At 45.7% G+C, this 20,971-nt stretch overlaps 1 protein-coding gene across 1 annotated transcript in view; it reads left to right on the top strand.

Annotated features, from left to right (window-relative positions):
• The window catches only part of LOC119396507 (serine/arginine repetitive matrix protein 2-like), a 34,301-nt gene extending 22,731 nt beyond the window's left edge, over window positions 1-11,570 (top strand). Inside the window, 7 exon segments of the mRNA XM_037663757.2 lie at window positions 165-241; window positions 887-955; window positions 1,693-1,742; window positions 2,451-3,565; window positions 3,568-3,966; window positions 4,818-5,235; window positions 5,979-11,570. Coding sequence (XP_037519685.1) covers window positions 165-241; window positions 887-955; window positions 1,693-1,742; window positions 2,451-3,565; window positions 3,568-3,966; window positions 4,818-5,235; window positions 5,979-6,007 — 2,157 coding nt within the window. The 3' untranslated portion in view covers window positions 6,008-11,570.
• Window positions 11,571-20,971: the final 9,401 nt, after the last annotated feature.

The raw sequence follows: 20,971 nt of genomic DNA, 5'->3' as shown, positions 1-20,971 counted from the left end.
TGTTCTGCATAGCGTAGCCGTTACTTGCAAATGATAATGCCATTAAGAAACAAGCAAGGCTATAAAACTTGGCAGAATGTTTTGTTGAAGTAGTAACCTTTATAATCTCCTCCTGCTTTCTGGACAGTTTGCCGATCGTTTTACCGTTGCCACTTTGTTTTCAGGACCAGAAAGCAGAATGCCTGCTGTATGTGCCTGGTTTTGTGGTGTCCCTTGCGCCCGACTGTAAATCTAAAAACTGGTAAGCACCCCAACTGAACAGCCATGATAACAGGTGCCATGGTTGTCCGCTGTTTTCTTGTCTATCACCGGAGTTAGAAAGGGCTAACCTAGGGTCTTGTAATTAACCTTTTTGGGGCACGTATGGGCTCAAATACGCGTTGAATGGCATCTCTTGCACAAACATTTTTGAAAACTCCTGTTGTTGCTGTGTAAAGTCCGACTGATGCAGCCAGCAGATGTGGTCTACATTGTGATCACGGCATCAGCGTTCGTCGTGAGACAGCACCTTCTGACCTATTCTCAAAAACAATGCGCTGGTTATATCAGCCTGTGCTGCTAACATTGCCGGCGCCCCTTTTTGAAGAGAAAAACGACTAGAAAACGCTACGTCATGACGAACGCCAATGCTGCATGAAGCAGGCGTAATAGAGCTTTTAGAGGGCTTGTAGTGCACTGCATTTCACCATTTTATTTAAGTTATGGCAAGGTACTAAGGGGAAATGTTGATTAGATTAGTTATATCAGGATACCTTAGCGTGCGAAGCTTGACCAGCTAAAACTATATTGAAGCACTTGATCAGGGGCTTATAACATGCCGATTAAATTTGTTTTGCACGTTCTTGATATTCTTGAAAAACGCCATCTTTTTCCCGTTTTCCTGTAGTGCCTTCAAGCTCTCCAACTCCGAAAACACTTTTTATTTCGCAACAGAGTCCCAAGCAGATACGTCAAGGTAAGTTGGGGATTATTACAGCTACACTTTAGCTGCTTAATAAACTTTCCTGTGTTCACCAGTTCTAGATGTTTCCGCCTGTTTTAAGATTTTTCAAAGCAGCTCTAAACAATTTTTTAGGGACTTGTTCGTTGAACAGGCAGTTTTAATCCATGGTGCTTGGTAGGTTCTCCTGTTTGAATCTTTTTTGAAGATTGGCAGCTACGGTTTAACTGGAACCGTTGCTGCTGTTATGGCTTTCAGCCCTAAGCCACATCCAACTAGGGAAAGATTCTTCATAGACTGGCACTTTTAATTCATTGGGCAATGCAAGTTCTCCTAAAAAGATTATTTTGGAATTGTGCTGGTGAAATTGAGCTGCATTTGTTCAAAACATAAAAAAAAGAAAAATCAATTTAAATTCTGCCTTGAGCTGCTAGTCATGCTGGCACCAAGGGTCTTACCCACATTTTAGTCTGTATGCGTAACTCAGTAACAGAGAACGTTCATTAGCTGCTCAGTAATTTTCACTTTGAGAAGCTTGAGATTTCATTAACGCTGCTTCAGTGGTGCAACTTTGATTTCATTCTTTTGAAAACTGCTAGCACAACTCAGTTTTTTCAGCTTACGTGCATTGGACACAACTTAAATGCATGCTCGGTTCAGGTTACCTGGAAAGGGTATGTATAAGGTTAAAAAAAACAAACTTGCAAGATTACGCTATTGAGCACTTCTGGTTGCCCACTCTTCTTTTTCAGATGGTTAACCAAGCTTCAACAGGCGGCCAAACTTTGCCCGAATTACTCAGGTAAATAGACAATACTTCTTTGCTACTGCTTGCTTTTTAAAAGGTGCAACTAAGGCCTACTGCAATAAATAGTATTGTCTTGACTTAAAATTGATTACCTGGTATGTACCACTTTCAAAGCAATCTTAGCAAAGCTGTGGGGAGGATACTTACTTCATTATTTTTGCTAGACGGACATTAGAGAGGGAAATGCAATAAAAAGCGGTTCAGCAACTTACTTGGAACGTAAGGCATGTTATAATGAGAATTTTCAGCATGACGGGTACCGAGCAAATCGCTACACAGTCACGCTTGACACAGTATTGTTAGTCTGAGTGATGAGGTTTGGTGATAGTATTACAATATCCAGTGAGGTAGCTTAACAGTGTAGGTGTCGCGCTTCTAAGCTTGAGGAAATGGGTTTGATTCCTGGCCATGGTGGTCGCATTTCTTGGGAGGTGGAATGCGAAAACAGCCACGGGCTTTGATTCAAGTGCATGTCAAAGGATCCCAATTTGTCATTATTAATTCTGAGTTGCACACAAGAGCATGCCTCATAATCGTATCGTGGTGTCGGAAAGTAAGGTCTCAGAATTAGTTAATTATTTGCAGATTTGCTTTGGCAACAGGATATGGGCAATTAATGAGAACTGTTGTCTATTATTTTACCTATGCTGTGATATACGACAGCCTGATTATTTGCTTTCTCTTTTCCATTTGCAATAATAGGTCCATGCATCTGGGCAAGTGATAGTGATGAAGACGCAGTGCTGGACAGCGCAGTGTTCAAGCCAGCATTGTCATCCTCATCATTTGCCAGCCACAAGATCAGCCTAGCGCCGTCACCTTTGGACAGGCCAAGACAGCCGTCTCCAAAGCCAATGCCCAGAACTATATTTCTGCGCTCAACTGTGTCTCCTGCACAGTTGACAGACAGATCAGCCACTCTTTCCCCGCGACGAACCACTGGCGAGCCGCCAACGACGAGCGCTTCAATCTCCTCACTGCCCAGAAATCGTGAGACGTCCAAATCCCCGCCAGCGGCGCCGTGCCCTTCATCATTGGAGTTGTCCTCAGAGTGCAGTGATGGCTCTACGTGCAGCGTTACTGCAAAGCAGAGGTTATCGGGTGCCTGGGATAGGTATAGTGATGCATTGGGTGTTGTTGTGCAGCCAGCAAAGCGAGATTTCAGTACTGCTAAGTCAAAGCCTCCATCAGGCCTTTATATGAACGTTTCCTTCAAGCACAACAGTAGTGCCAAGGAGCCGTCCACACCAGCCGGCACGAGCTTGCCCCCACCGAGCGAATCGACTCTCGGAGCCAACAATGGCAATTCAGCCAGATTACCGAACCTGGCGCCTCCGTCTCCGGTGCTGTCTCGCGCCGTGCAGCGCCGCCCGTCGGACTCCGCCAAGTTGTCGCGAAGCAAGACCGCGGACAACTTTCCGCAGATGCAAACGCCGAAGGGCGAAACGCTGCTCGACCGAGAATACAACAGGGTGTTTAAGAAATCGCCATCGGCGTCGTCCTCTCCAGATCCTGCTGCTCTCTCGGATAGCCCAGCCACGTCCCCGGTGCCACTGCCAGTGCTGACTAATTCTCTGATGCCGCGCTGTGCCACAAGCCAGGAGATCAAAGACCTCTACACGAATCGCCGAAACTCGTGGAGAGGCTCCCAGCAGGAGTTGATGATTCCGCTTTCGTCGGTGGGCAGCAGTGACCTCGGCTCTCCTCTCGAAGGGTGTGTGCAGTCACCAGACTACAGCTATCGGGACTACTCGTCACCCGATTACCCGTCGCAGAGGCCGGACGTCATTCCATCCCAGTACCACCAGAATCGGTCCAGACCACCCCATCCGAGGAGGCGGGCACCGACCCGTGGCTTCCTCGCAGCGTCCCGAGTCCTTCGCAAGGTGTTGAACGAACACCGCGAGGCGAGAAGCTGTCGTCGTCGTCTTTCCTAAAGGCAGGCTCTGCGCCTGTGTCAGCTTGTTGTCAGGCGGCGCCATCTCCCACACCAGCGAAGACATCGAGCCGTTTCTTTCACTCACCGAAGTTCCTCAAGAAGTTTGCATCCTCGACACGCGAGGGCCTGTCCAACATCTTGCGTTCACCGCGGCTTGAGAGAAAGAAGCTGAGTGCCGAAAGGGATATGTACGGGTCTCCCAAGCTTAGTCGTTCTGCTGGCGTCAGATTACTGAAGTCGTCAGCGTCTGCATCTGCAGTGTCATCATCACCTGCAGAGGTGAGTGCTGTTAATCGCTGTCAATCCTTCAGTGTGCATACAAAAGGGAAATTGATCGAGGTGCCTGTTTTTTTTTGTTTTTTGTTAGACACAATCCCCCCGAAGCCATCAGCAAATCAAGCCAAGGATAGCATATTGCGATGTAAAGGGAACTGAATGTTGATGAAAAGGCAACTGAAAAGGCGCTGTAATCGAGTGAAAAAATTAAGCCCACAGCCTTTGCATAATGTGGTCGATGCTTACGGTAGGGATGTGGCAGCAGTCGTGCCCCATCCACGTTATTGGTATGTGTGTAGTGTGTGTAATAATGAAAGCACGTGTGTGGCCTGAATGAAAGGCCTGTCTAGTAGCTCTCTATAAGACATGCTGACGCGATAATTACCCTCTTTGAACATAGCTCTTCTTAAGATTATGTTTGACTACTTTTTTTTACAGTAAAGCTGTCTTAGGCTTCCCTGTGCTGTCGTCGTTGTCGTCGTCGTAGTAGTAGTAGTAGTAGTAGTAGTAGTAGTAGTAGTAGTAGTAGTAGTAGTAGTAGTAGTAGTAGTAGTAGTACTAGTAGTGAGTCATAGTAGTAGGAATAGTTAGTAGGAGTAGGCGTCAAGAAGGTCATGTTACCATAGGGGGGGAGTGAATAAATAAAATGAGATGATCATGACGACGATGATAAATGATGATGATGCTGATACTTGAAATGATACTAAGCTGTCATGGTCTATCCTTACATAAACTCGCTTGCTTACTACAGCTTGGCTGCTTGATGGTTTTCATGTTGTGGAACTGGCTGAAATTTTCGTTGTTCATTTTCATAACCTTCTTTTTTCTGGTGTTGTGCATGCTGACTTTCACAGGTCCCTGAGGAGTCATCGCCATCGCCGTTGACACACAAAAGCGGTAGCAGCAGCAGCCTCAACAGCAGCACTTCGGCAGGCAGCTTCGTCACGTCGTCGTCTTCGTCGCACTGCTACGCCGAAGTGTTTGCGCCACCAGGATCGGCACCCCTGGCACGGCCCGAGACACCGGAGACGCCGCGCGCAAGGCCAACGATGGGAGTGTCCATGCTTCGGGGCAAGCGGCGCACTTCGTCGAGTGCCGCGGGATCCGAGGAACGTTCCTTTTCGCCCTGCTCGTTTGCGTCGTCTGCCGGAGGGAGTGGCAGCGGTGCGCCATGGGCTCGGGATGATGGCAGTGTTTTCGGCGAGGAGACATCACCTGGAGGTGGCGATGCTTTCCAGTTTGGACATGGCACAGATGGGAGCCCCGAAAGCGGTGAGGAACATTGATGAAGTGTAAGGGTCTAACGAAACCAACAGATAATGAAGCTAAGTGAGATATAGAGGACATTACTTTTATGTCTTATCTGTAGTATAGTAATTATGACATAAATGGAAAGGGATTAAAGTGGATGAAAAATCAACCTACCGCAAGTAGGGATCGAACCTACTACCTTCGGATAACGATCTGGATGCTCTGCCAATCAAGCTACAGCAGCAGTCGGTTTCCCATCTACATTATTAGGTATTTATGTTTTGTGTAATCCTCGGAATGTTAGCCAGCGCCACCAGTGGTGTCTGTTGGTTTCATTAGGCTGTGTCTAACAAAAGAAACGAATCCTCGATCAATACCCCCCTCTTTCGTGCATAGGGGTCTTGCTATTCGATAATACAACTTGTCCGCTGCTTTGTATTTTTGCTGGTGTCCATCCTCACTGGATACCCACTGTTGTCGGCCATCTTCGAGCTCTCCTACATGACATGCTTGTTGGACCCAAAACTTCGCAAACATAGCTGCGAAATTGACATACAGATTAGGTCAATAATGTGTTCGGTTCACTATTCGCTTTTTACTCTTGTCTGCTTCACTGTACTATGATGATTACTCAGTGCTCATGACAGGCTTCTCGAATGAGCTGGACGTGCATTAGCTTGCACAACCAGCTTCTGCTGCTTTTGATGTGGTCATCTGAAAATGACTTTTCAACACAGCCCTTTTCTGTTTCCTCTCTGTTTCAGCTTTAGGAAGTGGATCTGAAAGGGAGTGACGACACTGTGAGATCATAGTGGCAATTAAGGACGGAAGGTGGCATGCACCGAACCAAAACAGTGACTAGTATTCAGTGTGGTTAGGCGTTGTCACACTTCAGATGCACTACACATATATGGGAATATTGAAAGACAGAACCTTCTTGTTACGTTTCGTTGTTTCTCACCTGTTGAAATTCTCTGCTCTGCTACGAGTAACATGCTGCTGCAAAGGTCTTCTGCTTACCTGTTAGCGTTACTACCACCAGTAACAGCTCTAGCATTGTCTTTCAGTGATAAAGTTGGTCATTCTTGCATGGCCAAGGGACCGTTGCCATTTAGTGAGGTACTGCGCGTTACAGTTATAAGAGTGCCTCATACACGTAACAATCACCAGTTTCGGTGATGAGTGCATGAAATCGCTTTTGGCGCCATTTTAGCGCCATCGAAGTGATCAAATTTGCTTAGTCAACAGTTGGAAGATGCTGATAAATCAACACTGGTACTAGTAACAATAACTTACTTACTGGTTGCAGCCTTTGTATGAAACTAAAAATACTGACCGACAAGGAAAGCTGATGATCCGCCATAGTTATTTTTGAAGTTTGTAGGCATTATCTCGTAGAAAGGAACTGCTGACTGAAGTCACCTGTGCCTGTTCGTTCCTACCAGGCACTAAGGCGACTGGTAGTCTCTAGTGACCCATAATCATTCAGGGGAATGAATGTTGAGCGTTGTGCTGTTGTCTATTAAAAGTGGCGGCTGTTCAGAAAGTTGGTTACACTATTACATCGCAACCTCTCATACGGTGTTCTGAGATCACGCAGATTCCACACATTCCCATCAAATTTTGTTACCATCAGTTTTTTTTTTTTGCATTGGTTAGACTGCGTACTCTTGTAGCAGCTGCCGACAGACCTTGATGAGAGCTTTCCGTTTCTCGTAGCAAACTGGGTATCACAAGGTACACACACAATGCTCATTCAAAGGTGCTGATTAATGCAAGGTTGTGGTGTTTTGGCACGAAGATTGTCGTGTGTACCATGCAATATTTAGGCCTAGTGTGACGGGAAAGCGTCACACTTGTAAAACAGTGCCATCTTTTTCTTGGTTCCTCACTGTCCTCGAGGCATTTCAGATGAGGCTGGCGGTGCTTTTGTGATTGTTTCAAATGTTTTTTGACGCGCCTTGTCGCTGAAAGAGTGAGGAATGTTTTGCGTTCCAGCATTCTATGGAGCCTAGGGATGTTGAACATGTGTGCAGTGCGCACTGTTTTTAGCTGCTCTTAAGCGAGCTGCCATGTATTGTGAGCTATAATGTGTTTTCTGTCTTGTATGTATTTGTGGTGACAGAGCTGCAACGGGACTTTGTATTTAGATTAGTGCAACCTGTCTCTCATGAGCCACCTCCGTAGCGAATAGTAGTATAAAAACTGTATTATTCACTAACTCTTCCTCGGCTCTAGCCGCTAGTTTTTTTTTAAATCTGCTGTTGTAATTGCGTGCGAGTGTGCGACTATGTGTTTTGCTGTCTTGCAGTGGTTTATTATGTAACTTGAAGCTCTTCTGAGAGGGCAGTGTGTTTGAGCCAAACTATCCTTAAAGCTGTCTGAACTTTCTGCGCTCTTTTATAGCTCCATTCTGAGCTGTATTCTCGTGCTTCGTCACAATGTGCAGTGTAACGGAGAGCCAGCCGCCGTATCTTTGGCGAGACTGGACCCTTCGAAGTGTTCATGAACAAACTTTTTCACTCTTGCTGTTCTTTGTAGAAAGTTCCTGTTTTTTGACACACAGCTTGCCATCTGATGGTGTTCCTTACTGCAAATCATCTATGCGAGAAAAAAAAAAAAAATACCAGGGTTGTGCTCTTGCTGCACCGGCTATGTCATTTGCCAGTTGTGTGTTAGTAAAGGCATCTTAGATGAGCTTTGCGATTGCAGCCGGGCCATTGTGATGGAAGCTCATCGTGAAGCCTAGAGACGGGCAATGGGCTGCCGAATGTTGTGTGTGTTGGCGCGTGCGATAAATATGTGGGATGGAGTGAGAGAGGCCTGCGCTGCATATGGTGACTCCTGTTCAACCTTGTTGATGCATTCAAACTGAGAAGGATGACGAAAATGAGATGTCAAGGAGAGCTGAGGATTAAGTTTGTATGATATGAAATGGAGTTCAGAGTTTCCTGCTGAGAATGTACAAACCGTGAAGCCATATTGAGTGGGAGTGCATTAACAAGGTTTCGCGGTGTAAGCATTAATGTCTGCTGGTCTCTCTCTCTCGCTGTCCACTTTGTGTATTGAGTTGCTCTACTATTGTAGAGAAGGTGGTTCACTGTCAGGCTAAGCATCTGCAGTAGTTAGCCCAGTACAGGTGGAAATTTTGCAAGGTGATTGAATGATTCACACCATTTTAGTCTACTGCTTTTTTTAAGATGTATAGGAGAGTGTTGTTCTTTGGGGTAGAGCTGGGAGAGGGTTTTGTCATCATTTTTTACTCAGGGGCCAACTTGAAACATCTAATCAAGCTTGACAATGTTTTGCTTTGACTTGTATTGAACTTGCCCCCACTCATTGAGGCGGGCAGCCTTTTTCAGTGCCAGCTAGGATTGCGTGCTTCGTGGGTGATGCACGGAAGTTGTCGCGAACAGCTGTTTGTTATGGGCATTGCTCGCAAGAGAATCTTGTCGACGAAGGGGTGTGCCTTGATATCATGGGCATCACTTAAATCTTGATGCACATTTTCGGATGTCTGCACGTTACCTGCTGCTATAGTATGTAGCTGTATTGTGGAGCGAAATATTGAAAAGGCCTTCTGAAAAAAAAAAAAATCACATATAGCACTGCTCAGTCAGGCTCGAGTCTATATCTTGAGGGTCCCGCTGTTCTAGCACATCCTTGAGCAAATTGAATCTGTGCTTTTCCAGTTTCTGCCTTATATTGCCTGCATTAAGAATGTTTTTTTGACAGCCTTGCTTGTAGATGGTCAAGGTTAATCTATTACTGAGAAAGGCAATAATGTATTAAGAAGACTTTCTGTTGGGCAAGTTGGTGTACATTCATAATTGCTTTTAAGGTGTGAAAGAACACAATCACAAGAAGGGACACTGGACAGAGCGCCTCTCCAACACAAGCAATGTATGCAGTTGCTCACAGCGTCAGTGATCTGTTTTGGTTAACTTTCTGTCATCCTGTGGTTCCTGTACGTTCCTCTGATGCATAATTCAAGTCACATGCGAAGCACATGTCAGTGGCACATTTGATTGGTCCAAGGTATGCTTCAAGTTGGTTTACAGCAATGTGAAGACTTTTTGAGATGGCAGCCAGAGAAATCATGCCCGAGCTGAGCATTCAGCAGCTCCTATAGCCATTGGATTGCTTGTATTATTGAGAAAGGCAGCAATGTATTAAGAGAACGCTTGACTTGAATTTTGTTACACCTTGATTTCTCTCATAAATCGGAAGTGAAAGCACACCTGAATGTTCTGATTTGGGAGTGTGATACTGTGAATGAACCATGCGAATTTGTTCCATGTGCTTTGTTTTGTGTCCACCCAAATGTGAATTCCACCATGAGAGCGCTCATGGTGGAGCCAATTGAATGTACCATTAGTGACAGTGCCAAAAGTCATTTTCGGGGATATGTGGAGAGGTTAACCCAATATTCAGAAATGTGTCTCGACTTGAAGCCACAACATGGCTTGGCCGAGTCCAAATAAAGTAATGCCTGACATTAACATGCCGCATATGTTGATTGCATTTTCTTCAGCGCAATCTTGAGAGGTGCTACGATGATTTCAAGTTTTCAAGCCAAGTCATGGCGTTAAGTCACATTTCTGAATACTGGGATAAGGAGGTAATTTCTTGACGAGGAGTTAAGGGAATCGAAGAAATGTTCAACGTACGATTGACAGTATTCTTTCGCAGGAAATTAGCATGTGGGCTAAAAAAAAAAAACTTGCACATAAAACTCTCACACCCCCTGCTTTCTTAGTAGTCACTTCTGGTTGAGTAATTAAAATGTTTGATTTTTTTTCTTTTCTTTCATAGTAGTCTCCTGTGAGTTGAGATGCAGATATGTTCAGATGCAGAGGCATTATGTACTGTGACAATTCCGGTGAATAATATCCTACCGGTGTTTTCTATTATAATATTGCTAATAGCATAAAACATTTCTTTGGGACGTGAGAGACTGTAAATTTTTAACTCGCAATTAACAGTATCAGCCCACATATAGTACATTATAACATGTATAGGAGGTACAGAACACGTAATGCACTGGTGTATTATTTTTCTGAGGTAATTATACAGCTCATTCGCCTTTGTATAAGATTCTGACGTAGAGCCAAACTACACATAGGCATTTGTGGTAGCTTATTTGACATTACAATATTTCACATACACTTTTTGTATGTTGTGGGTAGATATATATCTTATATCTTTACATGTAAAGTTGCTGTGAAGTCAACACTCTATGCTCCTTTGTTTATGCTATGTTCACTTTTAACAGGGGTTATATTTAACTTAAACGATCATGATAATACTGCTACATAATACGGTAGAAGCCAGGCCCATCTTGTTTTGAAAACTGTGGGTTTTCAGTTTTCAAAAATGAGCTTTCAGAAAAAAAAGTTATGCGTTTCATAAAAAGAATGCTATCAGTGATGCTCTGAATAACATCAGGACCATAGCCCGCTGTTGTATCTTAGCAGGTGACATGTCGTGTTGCGAGGCTCAAGGACATGGATTCAATTCTCGGCCACAGTGGCTGCATTTTGATGTGTGCGAAACACAAGGACAACCTTGTCCTTCGATTTAATTGCATGTCAAAGAGCTCTGGGAGGTCAAAATTAAACCACGATCCCGTGCCGTAGTGTGCCTCAATCGTACCATGATTTTGGCATGTAAAACCCAATAATTACATTGCATAGTCACGTAATAAATTTCATTAACTACCCCAAGACCCATCATTACATCTATTCTGCAGGCTTACGATGAAGAATGGTGGCATTAAGCATTTCGTAAAATGCTGCCAGTTCAGGCCTGAGTAACACATACTAGTTAAGAGAGAGAATCGGTATTCGCCTCGATGTCTTGGCATTCGCTGGTCTTTGTGAAAAATGTGGCCAAAGCTTTCATCTTTCACATGAACTGTCTTGACATCAATTTCTCTTTATACTTTGCTCAAGGATGTTCTAAACGGTTGGACCTTCGCAGCATTTTTTTTTGTCCACATTGTCTGAGCTGTATACGCCTTTCTGTACAGTAGTGTTAGTGCACACAACTAACTTTGTTTGGTGTGCCATTGTTGGTGAGCTCTGTAACCTGTTCATAAGAGCAGGCAATTTTGGGGTAGCATGAACCGGGGACAGTCATTACGTTTAGAAAAAAAAATGAAGTTTTTTAGGGAAGTGAGAGTAGTATAGGTTTGGAAAGAATTGCTTCTTTTAAAAAAGAAGTTGTGCGTGTTTTCTTTTTCGACGCAACAGTCTTGTACAAATGTATATTTTTTGTCCCCATATTGTACATATAATTGTATACACAAGGTGCATATATTAAAATATTTTATTCAGTGTTACGCTTCATAACAAGCAATGTGTTTGGTGTCATTATTGTCGCAATCTGGCTTGGTGGCTTCATTGTATGTGGAAATTGCGTAATTCGTGACCAGACCTTTATGGTTGGTCTTTAGACTACATTAGGGCGACTATAAAGAAAAATGTTTTGAGTGTAAGTAAACCATTCACATGCACGGGAATGCAGTGGGGGGACATTACGCAAGTTCCTTGTCCTCCATTGTACGCATCGGTGGTACAGTACAGGGGCGGCGCCAGCGGGGGCACGGGGTTACAGGAGACCTCCCCCCCCTTTTCCCCAGTAAAAAAATCCTGGCGCCGCCCCTGGTACAGTAGTTACAGTGCTCGGCTACTGGCCCGAAAGTTGCGGATTCGATCCCGGCCGCAGCGGTCGCATTTCGGGGGAGGCGAAATGCCAGAGGCATAGAGTTTCTTACCAGAATAGGAAACTCTATGGCCAGAGGCCTGTGTACTGTGCGATGTCAGTGCACGTTAAAGTACACCAGATGGTCAAACATTTTCCGGAGCCCTCCACTACGGAGTGCGGCGACCGCGCCTCATAATTATATCGTGGTTTTGGCACGTAAAATCTCAGATATTATTAGCAATTATTATCAATTATTTGTCTCCCATTAAAGTCGCCGGCCCTATCGGAAGTCTCGCTCATCGAGTGATAGCATTCTTAGTACGTTACGTTTCCCCCGAGAGGGTGGCTTTCTCTCATTATGGGTATCAACTCGGAGAAGCTCGCTTTACAGTGACAGGCACGATATGGTGCACGAGGTCAACATTTTCGATATCGGACGTCGGGCGTAAATTGACGTCTCGTGCGTCTTTGGAAGACGCCGCCATTTCGTCAGCAGGACGTTTTACGTAGCTTATCCGATTGAGTTAATATTTCGACGCACATCATGAGCTCGCACGCTGGTTTTGTCGCCTTGTATTACTTGCTTTTTACATCACTGCAATAATCTGTTTCAGGCACGTAGGCAAGGGGGGGGCCCGGGGGGCCCGGACCCCCCCCGAAATTCGTCCGGCCTTCTATATTCCCGGGCAACGTTTGTTTATTTTTGCAATGGAAAGACTTTCTTTCGAACAATTAGGCCTTGGGCCCCCCCCCCCCCCCCCCGAAAAAAAATCCTGGCTACGTGCCTGATCTGTTTTGCTGCACTGCTACAAAGTTGTGAACTTAGGTTTTTCCGTAACGTTACTTTGAGAATTTCTATTAGAAACGTAGTAACGCTTTTGTTTTGGAGCAGTCGCCATCTGGGTCGCCACTTTTTACGTTCGAGTATAAAGACTCGAGTATAAAGCAATAAGTATCACTACACGGTATGAAAGGGGCACATATGGTACACTTCCAGTTGCGCCAACATGCGGAGAAAAGTGTCGCGAGTCCTTACCAAATGCGTCATTATGAAAAATAACGTGACGCCACTAAGTAAACAACTTGACGCGTAAGCTAGCAAAGCAGAGAAGTAAGAAAAAAAAAAAAAGAGCGAAAACACGAGCGCAAGAAACACGCCGGTAGATATATGTGTGTGCGCGCATGCGTTGCCATGAATAGCTGTCCCCTGGTAGACGGGAGGTCGGACCCCGCAGTGTACAGTACGTACGGATTCAAACGCGACATCAAATTTTTTAGTATAACTACTATTATGGGCAATTTATCGAGATAACTACGCCATGGCGCGACGAATCTGGTCTCTAAAGATAATGTTGGCTCTGATCTACGCGTTCGAGTCGAAATTACGCCGATATGGCCCGAACTGAAGAGGGTGGAAACTAAAGTATGTGCGTTACTTAGCCCTAAATTGTCCCGTTTCAACTCGTGAATACTCTACCTTGCTTAATGGTAGAGCAGCACCCACTTAATGTAAAAAGTGTAGGCTCGTCTCTGAATTTCGACAGATTGTCTCTCTGTTCACTTCCATTTCAATTTCCTTTATTGCTTCTATATTTCAATTAAACAGTAAATATCAGTAATAAACTTTATTCACCAGGGGAGTAGCCACGGGGGGGGGGGGGGCGGTTGAAACCCTCCCGGAAGATTTTCAATTTTGCTTGCGTATATATACACGCACACATACAAACGCACGCAGGGACATAAAGTATGGTTGAACCCCCCTTCCCCCTGAAAAAAATTTCTGGCTACGCCCCTGTAATTGACCTAAGGGGCAGGCAGCGTGTTCGTAAAATGCGGGATTCGTCCTCAGTCCAGGAAACGCCATGGGCTCTGGCCGCGCGCACCCTCCGGGTTGGCCAGCCGTGCCTCCAAGTGCTCGACGGTCGGTTTTAATGAAGTCCCTATATTTTTCCTCCTTTGGGAAAAATTTAGGGACTTTAGCGGCCTAGCCACGTGTCACTTTTCGTATTTTGCGGGCTTTCTTTATCAGCCGGAAAAAAATGAGCTCGTAATTAGTAGGTTGTTGAAAACTGTCCACTTAGAAGTCGTTCGAACATGCCTAGATATGCCTCAATGACATTTTCGTAATTACGCGAGTACTTGTAGAGTAATAAATATAATTTGACTAATTAATTAAACCTTATTATCGAAAAAAAATTAGCAGTGCCTACTCCAGTAGGAGCAATATGCAGTATGTTTGCTTCGCGTAACGCAGTTCCTCCTTTACTGCTGCATGGTAGCTGAGACACTCTGTATAACGGCACACTTTTTGTCTCGTGTATCGCAAAACCAAAACACCTAAATAGCTGCGCTCAAGTTTCGCCTTACGGAGGATCGTAACCGTCGGTGGACTTTTCCTTATCTTATACCTTTCCTAGCTTTATTGCATGTTGACGTCGTGTGCTTATATGTGGTTAACTATAAATCGAACGTCTTCGTTCCCCGTGATCCGTCTCGCTTGTGCGATGGCGAGATGGCTTATAACAACGTTCGTATAGTTCGAGTTGTGTTCGGCGTGCGGTGCTTCCAGCGAACTATATGAAGAGGAGTGATGCGGCTAACTAGCTGCAGGCACGAATTGTGCGACTCCGCGTGGCATATATTTCATAACCGCGGCGCACGATTTCGTAATATTGCTGGAACGTCTCCACTACGCAATGCACATGCACCAGCTGGTGCCCCGTTCCTCTCTCTCTCTCTTTCGCACACACAAACACAGACATACACACGCACGCACACACGCACGCACGCACTCAAGTGGTCATTCGTTAGTCTTCCACCGTTCAGGAGAAATGTTGTGACATCGCTGCGTCGCTGGTGCCGCGTTGCAAATTGTCGCCCGAGGCGACCGCAGTTCATTCACGCGTAATTTCCGCATTGAGGGGCCCGGCGGCAGCCCGGAATGACAGGTCAAGTCCTCGCACCTTCGACTCTTGAGAAGATATTAATTGAGGTCAAACTTGCGGAGGCCCGTTTGCTGCAATGCGCGTGCGCGTACTTGTTTCGAAAGGGGTTAACTCGCGTCGCTTTCGGTCGCGTTCCTTGAGAAATTGGTTTATCACTCCCTCTCTCTGTCTGTCCCTCTGGTATACTGGACTGCATACGCGTGATGGTGGTGGTGGTGGTGGTGTTGGTAGTAGTTAGTAGTAGTAGTAGTAGTAGTAGTAGTAGTGGAAAAGGCGCACTCGACGAGTGTGTCCTTTCTATTGTTAACGAAAACCGACAAACAATGAGGCCAAGGAAGGTATAAGGGTCGTTATTTCTAGTAATTACGTTTTAAATATAAAGAAATTAAGGTGAACGAAAAGACAATTTGCCGCGGGCAGAGGCCGAACCTGCAACCTTCGGATAAGACGTGCGATGCTTTACCGATTGAGCTACAGCGGCGGTCGTCCTCCCATCCACTTTATCGGCTATTAATTTCCTGTGCATTGCCTGTGCATTTCCTGTGCAGCTGATCAATAAGCCCTCGCGTACTACCTAAAGGCATCAAGTCTGTCAGAACGAGCAGACTTGATGCTTTTAGGTAGTATGCAGATTCTGTCTTTAGCCTGCGCTGCCATCCAGTAGAATACAATACCAACTAGAGTTACTGGACTGTATATGCTACCTTTAGGTAACCTAAAGGTAGCATATGCAGTAACTGTAATACCAACTAGAGCGCGCGGGCATCAAGGCACCCGAATACCAACTAGAGTCACTGTATATGCTACCTTTAGGTAGCAGAGTAGCGCATAGGTCTGGCTAGCAACCACAGCTATGCGGTGAAGTCGCACTTCGTTTTTGCAGGCGACATGCCTACCGTGTCGCCGATTAACCTGTCTGGCGTGTCGAAGACCGGCGATAAACATTGGCTGTCGATGGCTAGTGTTAATTCAGTTCGCTGCAGCGGCGGCGTCGAGAAATAAAAAGATTGGCCCAAGCGGCAGCTTCTCCGCAATGCACGGTTGCTAGCGGCGTTGGAAGACAGATGCGCAACTGTGCTACCTAAAGGTAGCATATACAGCAACTCTAATACCAACAAGCCCACACTGCCCCCTATAGGCGTAGCCAAGGAGGTTCAGCCCCCATTGCGAAAATTTTCGATTGCGCTTGCGTATATATACACGCACACATACAAATTTGCATGTGTGCGTGTATATATACGCAAGCGAAATCGAAAATTCGCACGCACGAACATAAATAAGTAATGGTTGAACCCCCCTTCCCCCCCCCCCCCGCGAAAAAAATTTCTGGCTACGCCCCTGCTGCCACCCTCATCAAGCGCTCCCTCTTGTAGCAAGCAGGGCGATTTTGGAAGCGTAGTCTAGCGCGATTTGAAGGTTATCGCGCGAGCGTCAACCGGCCTAACGCCCCGCTTCGGTACAGCGAAAATCAAGATTTCGCCTTCTTCCCTTCCTGGTTTGCTGTTATATCTACGACAGTCACTCCCATGACGAACTCACCACCCTTTCTCTCTATCTTAAGTCTTCCATTCATTGCGATCAAGCGTGGACTTTGTTGGCTTTTATTTCGTGGACGATGACAAAATTAGTGGGAAAGGTCTGTTAAACCTGGTGCTTTACATTGCTTCGCTCGAACGACTTTCTAAGTTGCACAACATATACACGGTATATATCGAATTGTCATTCTGTCTCTGCCAGCCAATAAAATTGTGCGAAGGATTGTTTGCATGCAGGAGGGTATAACTGCTGCAATGCTCGACGCGATCCCGGACCACTTGTCGCAAGAAAAATGCCTCGATCACTTAAAGGGACACTAAAGAGCAAAACGATTTTTCTCATGTTAGTAAAGTACTCTTTCACGATACCAAAAACACCACACTTGCCGCGGGAGACTCTTAGTAAGCGAGAAAGCGCGCAAAAACAAAATGTAAGTGGCGACGCCACCTTGAAGTTTCTGCACCATTCGCCGTGACGTCACATGTTTTGACGGCGCCTACTAGGGACTAAGTAGTTCCTAATCGGTAAAAATGAAGTACATTTGTTCTTTGAGGGGGTCATAGACTTAACATACCAAGTTTGGGGTAATTTTGTTGAGCAAATGGCGCCAAAATACGATAAATACACTTTGAAATTCGTGACGTCACGCGGGGAGATTTCGACGCAAAATTTAAAAATGGAACTTTGAACTTGATTTTCTCTTTTATCAATAAACCTATGATGGCGAAATTAACAACATCAGAGTTCTCACAGCACAATTTATCGATCTAAACTGATTCATTGTTTCTCTTTAGTGTCCCTTTAAGTAACACGTAAAAGAGTGAGGGTAGCTTGCATGATAACTCCCTCTACTAGAAAGAGAATTCTGGGTGTTCTTGTTCTCGGCCGACGCTCGCGCGATAACGCGATAACCTTGCAATCGTGCTAGACTGTATTGAGACGCTCGGTCATCCTGCGCTTATTGATGCGCAGAGTGCACCAATTCGAGATGCGCGGTGAGTTCACTGTTGTACTGTACGTAGATGCTTGTTGAATACCAGGGTCCGCTAGACACTTCTCGATCGGTGAAAATACCACTGGTGTACCGTAGTACGTCGCCACTGCTGCCATGAGTCCGATCGGCGCCTGATACATCGACCAGAGTGAGTCGTTTTTTTTTTTTTTGCTGTTGTTTCTTCAAAACTTTCAATGGTCTGCCCTTAGGCATAATAAAATATGGCGTCAAGGACACAAGAACAATTTTTTTTTTCGTGCAGAAAGTCTAGCAGCGAACGATGAAATGGCCCATGTATCCCACGATGAAGGTCGATGAAGGCCAGGCCTAATAATCGTCCGAAAGCCACGATCTGATTATGAGGGGCGCCGTAGTGGAGGGCTCCGGAAATTTCGACCATTTGGAGTTTTTTAACGTGCGGCTAAATGTAAGCAACCGGCCTTCTATTCGATCCTGCGACCTACGGGTCAGCAGTCAAGTATGTACCATAACCAATAGACCACCGCGGCGGGTTATCGGCCAGGCCTGTTGCGTGTTGATGGGCAATCTAGCCTACACCAGGGGCGGTTATCTGAATACAATGTTCAAAAGCGAAGCAACCCCTTTGCCCGTATAACGGACACACAAAACCCGTCAACCCTTTTGACTCTTCCGTAAAATTTACGAATCCGAGCCCGCTCTGCTATTTTACGTACGCACGCGTTGTCAAGTTTCACAAACAAACGAGCTCTGTTGGCGAAAAAAAACTTTCTCTCGTCGGTCTGCGACCACGCATTGCAATTCTTCTGATCGTGAGAAGAAACCGGAACAGTGCCTGTACCTTGAGAAAGTCGTTCAAAAAAGTTTCCGAAGCAGCCGAAACCGGCAACAGCAGTATCACTGGAGAAGTCCCTGTGATTTAAAAGCAACGTGTTCTCGTCAGATTATGCTGTTTCAGATTGGATTCTGGTTACGTCCTGCGTGTGTATGTAAATCAGCATCAATAAAGTGCGGATTCTTTCTTTCTTTCTTTCTTTCTTTCTTCCTTTCTTTCTTTCTTTCTTTCTTTCTTTCTTTCTTTCTTTCTTTCTTTCTTTCCCTCTCGATGAGGAACATAAACGTGACATGCGTCTGCGAGAGCATACTTTCCTTGTCTCTTTTGGCCAAAAAGTCACGCTTTAGGTAAGGCTGTGAAATATACGCCGTTGCCGTTTGAAACGTGCCTGTACATTCAGTGAAGGCCATTTCATCTTTCTGCCTGCGTTGCGTTTTATTTGTTTTCTTGCACGTAAAATTTCTGTCAACCAGTAAAAATACGTTAGGGTTCGTACCTGTGTACATGCCATCTTCACGCTGCACACCACTGCCGCCATGAGGGATTACCAACTTGCCCCGATCTCTCGCCTAACCACAATTATGCACTAACCAAGCGTTAAACATGATATTTCTCAACTGCGGTGCTTGTTTAGTAATCTGCAGCGACAGATGCAAGTCGCACATCGTGTCGCAACGAAGGATTAATAAGCTGTCTTATACAATCTGCCACGTTCGCTAAAAGACCAAGCGTCAAATGTGGCAACTACCAACAGATGGTGCTTCTTTAAGCGGCAGATGCAAGACGTACAGTCGCGCTCAATATGACTTGCAACACGGGAGCGCGTGGCTTCACGAGCTCAAAGCTTGCGCACGGCTTTAACTTGCCTCCATTTCTACAAGTAAAAGATATTTTCTTATTGTGGAACATCCCCAAGTGATAGAACATCGCTTAGTTGTGGAAATAAAGGCTAGTGGAAGCCATGCGCAATCTTTGAGCTCCTGAGGCCACGCGTTTCCGTGTTGCAAGTCATATTGAGCTCGACTGTATACATTGTGTCGCGACAGGGTATTAATAACTAAACCTAGTCTGCCACCCCAGTGCATCAAAATAGCGTTAAATGTGATACCTCTCAACTGAGATGCTTCCTTGTCTGTCTACATTCACATATACAAGATGTACTACATTGTGTCGTAAGAGGATCACAGTACCATCTGCCAACTTGTAACGTCTACAGCTGTATGCCATTTCCATATTGCAAACAGGCGAATAATACAAACAGACACACGGCCTGTCTATCGATATACCCACATGCAAACGCAACGACCATCTGCGCGCTGAGGTGAGGCATGCGCGTTTGGGATCGGATCGCTGTAGCAACGACATATATATACGCGAGACGCCGAGTGCTCGCGGCGCAGCTTTGAACGAATGCAGACGTGTTCTCGGTGGCTCGGAGGTGTTCGACCCAATCATGCATGCCGACAAGCGATACCCGAGGCGTGTATAGAGATATGTACACTTGTGAGTGGCGGAAGTATTGCGGGGATCGATATGGGAGATCGATATTCGTCGCGCGGATATCGTCTTCGACGAGGGGGAACGGTGATCCTTCGTGGCCCCTTTGGAGGATGTAAGCATTGTCTTCTGGCACTTTGGTTACTCAAAGATTGACTGAGGTTAACCCATGTAAACCTAGTTATCACGAGCGAAAGCTATGGTTGGCTAGGTAAAGAGTGTTTCATTAAAGTAGGGCTTTATTGCAAATACGATGGTGTGTCTCTTTGTGTTTCTTGGATGTTTACGAAGACGGTGTTATGGTGCATTAAGTAGTTAGCAATGGTGGCAACTTTGGCTTCTGTAACGTGCTAATGTGGTCTCCCTTTGCTCCGGTGCTTCAGCAGACAACCATTAAAAATTCGCCTAGTCACGTGGGACCGCCGCAGCGCGGCTCCGAGCGAGCGCACCTGCGACGCCTCTCCACAGCGGATCACTCCGGCGGTTCAAGGTCATTGCGACGCGATGAATGACCTTGCGAAATATGGCGTAGTCGAGCTTTCGCTCTAAAGGAAAAAAAAAGAAAGCATAAACAAATCGCACGGCACCAGACTGGATTTCATGAGTGCACTGCTGCGTCAAGGTCCCAGACCATGACGCATGATATCGATCCAACGCATCAATGCATGTCAATCGGCAGCTGTTAATGTCGCCATTGCCGCATTCAATGTTCCGTATGCTCCCCACCTTTTTGATATTTCCCTTCCCAAAAGAAGCGTACGTATTTGTATACCTACGAAATAAACGCTCACGTTGTTAGTCAGCGCCAAATCCTGTCTGTCTTGTTCCGTTTGTCCGCGCTGTTTCCTATGGTGCTCCTTGTGTTTTTGTAGTGTTGTGACATTCGCAGTCTAATAGAAGAATCACACGTAACACGCGTATCAAACAACCGGATCATTAGGACAACAGTAATTAACTGCTGGGGTTTTTAACGTCCCAAAACCACGGTATGTTTATGAGGGACGCCTTGGCTTCGGAAATTTTGACCACCTGGGGTTCTTTAACGTGCATCTAAATCTAACTACACGGGTCTCAAGCACTTTCGCCTCCACCGAAAATGCAGCCGCCGCGGCCGGGATTCGACCCCGCGACCTTCGGGTCAGTAGTGGAGCGCCATAAGCACCAAACCACCGTGGCGGGGTTTTGCACAACGAACATCCTGCTATGCATATCTGTAGGAAATGGGTAGTCCCCATTTCGGGAGGCTGCTGAACGGATGCACCA

This window comes from Rhipicephalus sanguineus, chromosome 6 (assembly GCF_013339695.2).
Source record: "Rhipicephalus sanguineus isolate Rsan-2018 chromosome 6, BIME_Rsan_1.4, whole genome shotgun sequence".
In the NCBI taxonomy this organism is placed as follows: domain Eukaryota; kingdom Metazoa; phylum Arthropoda; class Arachnida; order Ixodida; family Ixodidae; genus Rhipicephalus; species Rhipicephalus sanguineus.
The sequence above is the reverse complement of the archived record's forward strand: the minus strand, read 5'-3'. Positions and strand labels throughout refer to the sequence as shown.